Source organism: Pyxicephalus adspersus, chromosome 6 (genome assembly GCF_032062135.1).
Source record: "Pyxicephalus adspersus chromosome 6, UCB_Pads_2.0, whole genome shotgun sequence".
NCBI lineage: Eukaryota > Metazoa > Chordata > Amphibia > Anura > Pyxicephalidae > Pyxicephalus > Pyxicephalus adspersus.
In genome coordinates, this window is record NC_092863.1 from 39,785,082 (window position 1) to 39,793,886 (window position 8,805).

Sequence of the window (8,805 nt, forward strand, 5' to 3'; positions counted from 1 at the left end):
AGATGAGGGGGCACAGGAATTTCTTTTTTAAATGCGGATTGGGCATCCCAACTCTTCTTGAGTTCAAAGATGTGTATCTATACATAGTTGTGCTCATAAGTTTACATACCCTGGCAGAATTTGTATGGTGTGTGCCATTCTTTGAAGAAAATATGAGTAATCAGGCAAATTTTATTTTGGAGGGGATCCAAATAAACCTATAGGGCATCTTCTAGATCAGGGGTGCCCAACAGATGGATTGCGATCTACCGGTAGAACGCAAAGGCAACGCATATAGATTCAGAGCCCTGCCTTTCAAAATAAACTCTACCAGGCAAATGAAATCAGTCCAAGTTTTTATTGTTGGTAGATTATTTAAACTCGGTCATTTTAAAAGTAGCTCGCAAGCCAAAAAAGTGTGGGCACCCCTGTTGTAGATTGTAAGCTCTTCGGGGCAAAGTCCTCTCCTCCTGTGTCACTGTGTTTGTATTTGTCTGTCATTTGCAACCCCTATTTAAATCGTATATAAATCCTGTTTAATAATAATAATCCCAGAAAAGCACAACTATTTAAAAAAAACAGCAATGAAAAAAACATAATATGGTCCCTGTTTTTCATTCTCTTAGTTCCTAAAACTTTGTTTTGCCTTCTTCAGCCTCAATGATAGAACGCAGTCCTATGTTGTTAATGAGAGGCTTGGTTTTCTCAGGTGGTGATGGAGCTCATTCTTCTTGGCATAAAGCCGTCAGGTGCCACAAATTCTTGGGTTGTCTTTATTTAATCTTTTATGGTTTTCTAAACAGTGCTTTTGTTGGTCAGGACAGAATAATTTAGAGAAAACATTTTTTTATTTAACAATATTTTTTTGTGACGATTTAAATTGTACCACTGCACTATTATTGCGCTGGGTGGAACACCCATACAGACTACACTACAAGAATTTTTTTTTTTTTTTACCTATATTGAATTATTAGATAAAATAATAAAATACACACTCTTCTGCATTTTAGACGAGAAGCCAGAGAAAAAAGAAGAGGTTGAAGAAGAGGAGGAAAAACCCCAGAGGACCTCTCTCCATTCGCCACGAATGCCAATGTTTCCTGGAATGGACCATTCAGCTCTAGTGGTAAAAATTCAATTTCCTATAAATGATTAGTCTGGCTTACCTTCCAGAGTCATGCCAGTTAGAATATGTCCTGCACAGAATGAGCAACATCCTATGGATCATAGCAGGCTAAATCATGTTTTGGCTTTTGTGTAGGAAACCACACAACCATTCCATTCCGCAGTGCCACCTGCTGCTAAAAGATGGTACTGTGTCCAAGTTGCTTCAACAGGAAATTGTGGGTGTATTATTTGAAAAGTCAGACACATGTAAATTGCTGGTCAGTTATGGTCCCCATTGTTTATGTGCTATTATGTGTTTGTAAAGCACTGTTCACATTTTAACTCAAGAAACACTTTTAATTAATAAATAATAAAAAAGATTACTGACAAACAAGAAGAGTGCATTATGGGTGAGCTAAGCAGGGGTAAAGCCCTACTACATCAGCTGGTGAGCTGATGTAGTAAAACTGAAATAATGAATTTTACAATAAACACACCATGAATCTAAACCTGTTTTGCCTAATTTGTGCATTTAACCTTCTATATTATTTGTTTTTTTTTTCCCTTGTAGGCACAGCTTCGGAAAAGACAAGATGCTGAAAGCAGTAGTGAATCTTCACCCCAAGTTACAAAGTCGCCAAAATCACCTCTACCACATGGAACACTGGGCGTCAAACTTCTGCCAACCTCTGCAGACAAGCTAGATAAGTTAGTTGATTGGGTTTTTCTTTATAAGTATATAGTTGTATACTAGTGCAATGCTCAACACCACTTCACTAATTACCTTCAAATGAATGGTGCTGGAATTGTCTTATGTGATTCATATATGAGTTACATGTACAGAACAGCTTGCTTGTACTATACCATTAAGTGTTTGTAAATTTAAACTAATCTTTTTGGTCAGATAAATGCAAAAAAAAAAAAAGTTAATTCAGACAAAAGTGCTTCTGCTGCACTGAAATCTGAATCTGTGTTATCAACCATGCCCAGTTTACTATAACTATAGAACACTTCTGCCATATGTATGACTATGAGAAGGTGTCCTGTAGTCCTTAAACATCCTAGAATGACAATTACATCTTAAGTGGTTCAATACAGTAAATTAGTGTTGTCACTGTGGAACAGGTAGTGTGTTACTGTCAGGACCACTTGGGTTCTTGGGTTTATCATCTGGCCACTTATATGACATCTCGTGGTCCTTCCTGTTCTGCTTGATGGCCAGCAGTCTACAGTACTGCAGAAAACAGCTGATGTAATGACATTGTAGGCCTGTATGTAAAGCTTGAGCCTGGAAACCAAAGGACGTACTTGGACACAAATGCATATATTTTCAGACTAACCAAGATCATTTCCAGCAAGGTGCCTGCTGATTACTGATACTCTGATTCCGTGAAATGTGAGCTAGAAATACCTAGATTTCGGGTAGCGTTGATCTCTTGCATTGGTCACATTTTTTGTATGTGCCTAAAGTGTAGCTCTTGCTTTTCCCAAACCCTTCTGTACTTTCATTGGGGTGCATCAGGCCCTCTCGCCATCAAATGTATTGGGGAAATATGTTGCATTGCTAGTTCATATGTGTATATGCAAGGAATTGAAATATTGTGGTTTCTTGATCAGGATGTGTACATAAATCTTGAAATGTTTGTTATAAGACTGTAGATGTTCTATGTTTAGCAGTTTTCCTTGAATGATTTCTCATTTGTTTTTTCTCTGTTTCAGAGCTGCAGGAGAATCTCCCCAGTGGCTGAAGGAGCTGAAGTCAAAGAAGAGACAGAGCCAATATGAAAACCACAGTTAACAGGTATATTTGTTTCTGATTACTGCAGCTTTTTTTCTAAAAGGAGTATGTTTGATATTGCTGCTACTGCTACTGTTCAAATCAATAAATGCTTTATATCTCAGCACCAAAGAGAAAATGTGGGACCTGATTTATTGGTGTATATTTTTTATATGGTATTTTTTTCAGGACTCTAAAGTCCAGTTTGAATCTGATTGGTGTCTAGCAATGCACAATTCTTAAACATGCCAGCTTTTATTGGCAACAAGTGCACAAGAACTGTATTAAGCAGATTGGCTCCATTAAGTTAGCCATAAATGAATTTACTTTACTTCAACTGGTCTTCACTTTAGGTGACTTGTTTAGTAGCGAAGTGTAAACTGTCAGTTACAAATCAATGGATTCTTACCACAGTGCAATAAATAAATGCTTGGTTGTTTATTTAGTTTTTTTGTCTGTGTGAATATTTGCAATGCAAATTATTTACTATATTTTCACTCAACTTCTCAATTAATGATAAGTGCATGTGCATGCAGAATTATAAAAGTCAGATACTTTTACAGTCTACAGAATATTTCTGTCTTCACTCATCAAGAGTCTTGCAATTGCAGTCGTATATTAAACACTTGTAGTGAAACTCAGATAGACAATTCGATTAATGGATTGAATGAACAGTTTTATCGCATGGGGAAATTGACCCATAAATGGCCAGGTTAATTACTCGTAGAAGTCATAACTTTGTACCTACATTAAAGCAATAGGCTCATCAGTTGTCTGCATCATCTTTACTTTTGTCACCCCAGAACTAAAAGTTTTTCTCATTGATTGTGTAATAATTGTTGGGGTCAGGGCGCTGAGTGGGGGTTATTGCTGGATTGAAATTAGAAACAGAAGTTTAAAAGAAAAAACTCCTGTAACTCCTTAACAAGAAATGTGAGGTTTTTGGTTCTACTAGTACAAAAAAAGTAGAGCAATAAAAACCTGACAAATATTCCAACTCTCAAATTATTCAGTAGTAATAAAGCATATTAGTGTTAAAAAATTCGCTCTCAAGTCCTTCTGAGCAACTTTTGCTTTTCATTCCATCTCTGTTCTCAAAACAAAGCTATCTGACCCCTTTCCATCTTGTGATACCTGGTCACCAGGGATGTATTTGTTTATGTTGATTTGTTTACCAAGGGTTCATTAGCAAAAAAATGATTTTATAGAAACATGCTATAAACTAGTTTTCCTCTCTAAAAACTTTTTTTCTTCACCTTAGACCAACACTCAACCAGAAGAGGACACAGCAGTTTAACATAAGCCTTAATCCAGCCAGCCGTACAGATGCACACCCTTCTGCTGTCTTGCTTCATCTCAGCTGCGACGTGTTCTGTGCCTTCCCATTTTTGCAGAGAAAAAAAAAAGCTGCTTAGTACTTACACAAATACAAAAATCAATGTATTTTATTGTAGAGGAAAGATAAGTCACTTTAAAACTTAAAAAGGATATCTACTTGAAACAGAGCTGTACAAAAAGCCAAAGGTCATGCCTCCTGATGACCTTTTGACACAGAGGGATTCAGGACAGTGGCCACTAGCGCCTGTCAGTGGAACGAATGTGGAAACGTGATGTTGTGTATGGATAGACCAGTATAGGACGAGTGTGGGAAATATAGACTGACTTTTATATTTGTTTATGAAAAAAAAATTCAATTTCACAAGAGTTTATCTTTTGTCGCTTAGAATATTGTAATTCACTATCCAGATGATTTATTGGTTCCAGAGTATAAATATATATATATAGAGAGAGAGAACAAAATGTTTACTGCCAATGATAACAAAAGCTTGACCACTTTTTGTAAAAATAATTTTTAAAATTGTTGATAGGAAAGCGACTGTCAGAATGAACACATTGTATTTTATTTTTTCTGCGCTTTTATTTTGGGTTCTGCACAATACTGTTTTATTAGTGAATATTTTTAACTCTTTTTGCTGTTGATCTATGTACACACACGGATATATATATATTAATTTTTAATTTTTTTCTTTATTTGTTGGATGACAATTACTCTGATATTACACTTATTGTTCTTACTGACATGTTGTAACACACTAAACTATCCTAATCCTGTATCAGTCATTTTGTTCCCTGTGCTGTTCATACATCTTATCAGTCTGTCCTCACAGCATTATTTTTCTCATGATCTATGTACATTGCAGAGACCTAGCCATCTTCCCTCGTCCTTAGGATTCCCTTCATTTGGTCTAAGTCTGTTTACCGCATAGCATAAATCAGAACATTATGGGACACACAGGAAATAAATATAGAGCTTGAAGGTCCGAAAAAAAAAATAAAAGTTGTTTTACGATTCCGATAGATATGAATTTGGTGGAATTTTATCCCTGGAGGATCTCTGGTGTAATCCAGAGATAAAGCTAGCATTAGAAATGTCTGCATTAAGTGTAAGTGTGCACATAAATAACATAGAAATGGATATTACTTTGTTTTTAATAAATTAACAAGATCAAGGTATACCTCTGTTCCATTCAGTATTGCAGCACTCTTGACCCCTTGCTTTCCAAGGAAAGCTGCGTTAGGTAAAATGCCATCTTAAAAATGATTACTATTACTGAGAAAATCCTAACTCATAGATTCAGTTCAATAGGTTTGTGCGAATGAAGACCAAACAGCCTTTCTTACCAGAGCTGATGAGATTAGGTGAGATGATCTGGTCCTCACACAGCTCCCATCTTTCCCAGCAAGTTAAAGTTCTGCATACGCTTGATTTGTTGTGCATAGAACAAGAAGTCATTTTGGCCATCTGATCTTTGTCATACACAGTCTCTTACATTGCTTCCCTTATTGTTTACTTGTGTTTACACAGCTGCTGTTTGTAAAATGTCTGCTGATCGTCGCGCCATATATACCATTTCTATAAACCAGCAATAATTTACACTTTTATTTTTTAAACAAATTATTTTAAACCTTTGCCAATAAATTATTCCTAATTTACAGAATAGTTTATAGGTTCAGCCAGGTCAGGCTGGGAAAATTGTGCAAAAATATTTTCTCATTATGATTAGATTTACTCTGATATATTCTTTGTCAATGTTTTTTTTTTTTTTTTTTTTTTTTTTCATAAATGGATTGTAAATAAGCCAGCCTGTGCTTTAAGTTTATTGGCCCTTTAATGCTAGTTGGTTAAGCTAATACATCGACTACAAAGAAATATCCTGGCAAATCATATTCGATAGAAAGATATTGGAAGCTACTGGGTCATTTTCTGTGCCATATAATGAGATGGGGAAACAGCAATAATTGTACATTCTATTCTACATGTATTTTAAATAGAAAGCCAGGGATAAACTAAAGGTTGCTGACACATATTTCAGGCCATTGACATTTTATAAATGGCTTCATTTTTTACTCACAAGATAAACTATCCATGCCTTGTTTTGTGGACCAGTTGATCAGCCCATTTGTTGGAAAGTTCCATTATTCAGCACAAAAATGCCTTTGAGGACCAGTCTGTAAAATTCAGAAGGGGGTTCCTACAAATTACATTGTACAGAACGCCTATTTCATGTGTGAGGACGTGGAACATCTACAGTGTATTATATTTTCTGGTAGAGAAATGGCTCACAGCCATAGACTTTCAAAGTTACATTTTAAATGTGTTCCAGCAAGTTTCAGCAGAGATTAATAATATTTTAGGTGCAGACAACTTTATCAATAAATTCTGTAAAGGACGGTGCTTTCTCTGTAATTACATGGAAAACACGAGGGGTGTGTGCAAAGCTGTGCAGGGCTGCCATGCAAAAATCACTGGAATGAGAAAGAATTTAATGAAGTGGGATGCACTCTTTCTTTACTAAGTAGACCTTTCATGCAAGAAATATGGAAGATAACTCCGCGGGACTCCTGAATATATTAGTTCCTGTGCTTGACCCAATACATGTATAGAAATATGAAGTCAGAGGTGATACTCATTCCATGTCAGTGACTTAAAGTAAGATAGTTTGCATGACACCCAGACATCTAGTATTTTAGCAGAGATCAGCAATGGTAGATTCTGTTGCTTTTTATGGCAAGCTTTCTTTAAATCTGCATTAGTGTGTCTTCTTGCACCTGCCATCATAAAGCCTTCATTATCTTAATATCTACTGTCCTTGCTGTATGCACTGCTACTGGGTGTCTAGGAATTAGGGAGGCCCACGGATTATTTGTGTATTCAGGGAAGGAAAGGTTTAGAAACCTTGGGATAATCTGATCTGCTTCCAAACAAAAATGAAATCCATATGAATAGAGTTCAGTCCATTGCTTTTTGGTAGGAACAAGTGACACGTTTCTGACTTTCTAATGTTCTAGTAGACTAATTATTGATTATAGAACCTTCAATTCTTTCTCTGACAGAAAGGAAAAACACTGTAGAACACAAGTTCATGGGGTAAACAAAACTGTTTTGACTACAGGTGACTTCATCCTGAAATAGATTGTACATTAATGTAAATTTTAGTGTCTTAAAACATTGAATAAAACACATTGCTGTAATTACCTTTTATAATATGATGAGAAAAAATGTTTGTGAGCCAAAACCAAATTATTGTCAACCCAGGTCTTCACAACCTGGTAGAAGTAAAGATGACCTCCTGAGTGACAGAGATGCAACAAGTAATGAGAAGGGGGAGCAAATGAGTTGTGTATACCTGAAATGTCAGTAGCACTCCCACTGTAAACAAAAGTGAAACTTGTATATATTCTCAAAATCCTTTGCACTTACTGTCGTACTACTGTACCAGCAGGAGATGCTTGAGAAGAGGCCTTTCAATGTTCCTTGCATCTCAGTGACCTGCTGCAGATTGTATTGTTGTTGCTCCAATCAGTCACAGAATAAAGTTTTATTCCACTATGTACAAATGATCTGTATACAGTGTGTAATATATATATACATGTATATGTATACACACAAGCACACATTATACAAATATGGTTGCAATAAAACTGGTTTTGAATACACAGAATATATATTTAAAATATGTCTCTGCGTTGTTATTGCTCTCTTTTTTATGTCCTACAGTGTTATCAACGAAAGCTTGGTGAACAGCAAGCTAAATGTGTAAATGACTGCAAAACTGAAGGTAGAAATAAAAAGTTCCTTCCAATAGTGTCCTCCAAAACCTTAAAAAAAATAGGTGTTAAAGACTTCCAGTGTGAATTACGAGAGATGTAAGTAACAGTGAATCCAGGAACATCTTCCAGTAAAAGCAGGTCAAGTCAAATTTCCAGCCCATCTAATGCAAGCTAGCAGTTAAATCCTCTAGGAGCATTATTTCATGAATTTGTTTAAACCATAAACCAACCGAGGGGCAGGTGATAGATTTCCAATACAATGCAATGCTTTTAGCCCTTACTAGTTGTTTTACTACAGATTGTTTAAAGAATTTAATAGGAAGTGTACTGGGGGATAGAAAAAAAGGCAGGATCACCATTATTATCATAGTAAACTTTTTATTAATATTCCTTATGTCTACCCAAACAGGCCTGATAGCTGGGCAAGACCAAACAATATGTAGTATAGTGCCATCTGCTTACTGGCACCTCCAACAAAGACGTCAGACTTCTAGGAGAAAGGTGTGTGACCATACCTGGCTACTATACCATCTGAACAATATTTTGTAAATGGGCGCCTGGTACCTACTACTATCTGAGGAACAATGAGACAATTGGGTAATCTGTTAAGACTGGAAAAAACAGAAGGATAGTAATCCTGTAACGGGGTATTAAAAGCTAAATACATGAAGCATATCTAGGGGAGTCCTGACCATCACATAGGGCTTTGCAGGGATTTGGGGAGTGGTTTGCTCTACACACATTCCATTTTAAAAAGAAAAACCAAAAACCCGGGTCCTCCACCCCCAGTTTGAATAACGGGTTACCTAAAATTGGATGTAGTGGTGACA

General features: G+C 36.2%; 1 protein-coding gene across 2 annotated transcripts in view; it reads left to right on the forward strand.

The window, feature by feature from the left end:
• The window catches only part of KIAA1671 (KIAA1671 ortholog), a 55,884-nt gene extending 48,005 nt beyond the window's left edge, over positions 1 to 7,879 (forward strand). For both annotated transcript variants that reach the window (XM_072415410.1, XM_072415409.1), the window contains exons 5-8: positions 990 to 1,105; positions 1,658 to 1,794; positions 2,806 to 2,887; positions 4,125 to 7,879. In XM_072415410.1, the coding sequence (XP_072271511.1) occupies positions 990 to 1,105; positions 1,658 to 1,794; positions 2,806 to 2,884 (332 nt within the window). In that variant the 3' untranslated portion in view covers positions 2,885 to 2,887; positions 4,125 to 7,879. The remainder of the gene's footprint in view (positions 1 to 989; positions 1,106 to 1,657; positions 1,795 to 2,805; positions 2,888 to 4,124) is intronic.
• The last annotated feature ends 926 nt before the right edge of the window (positions 7,880 to 8,805 follow it).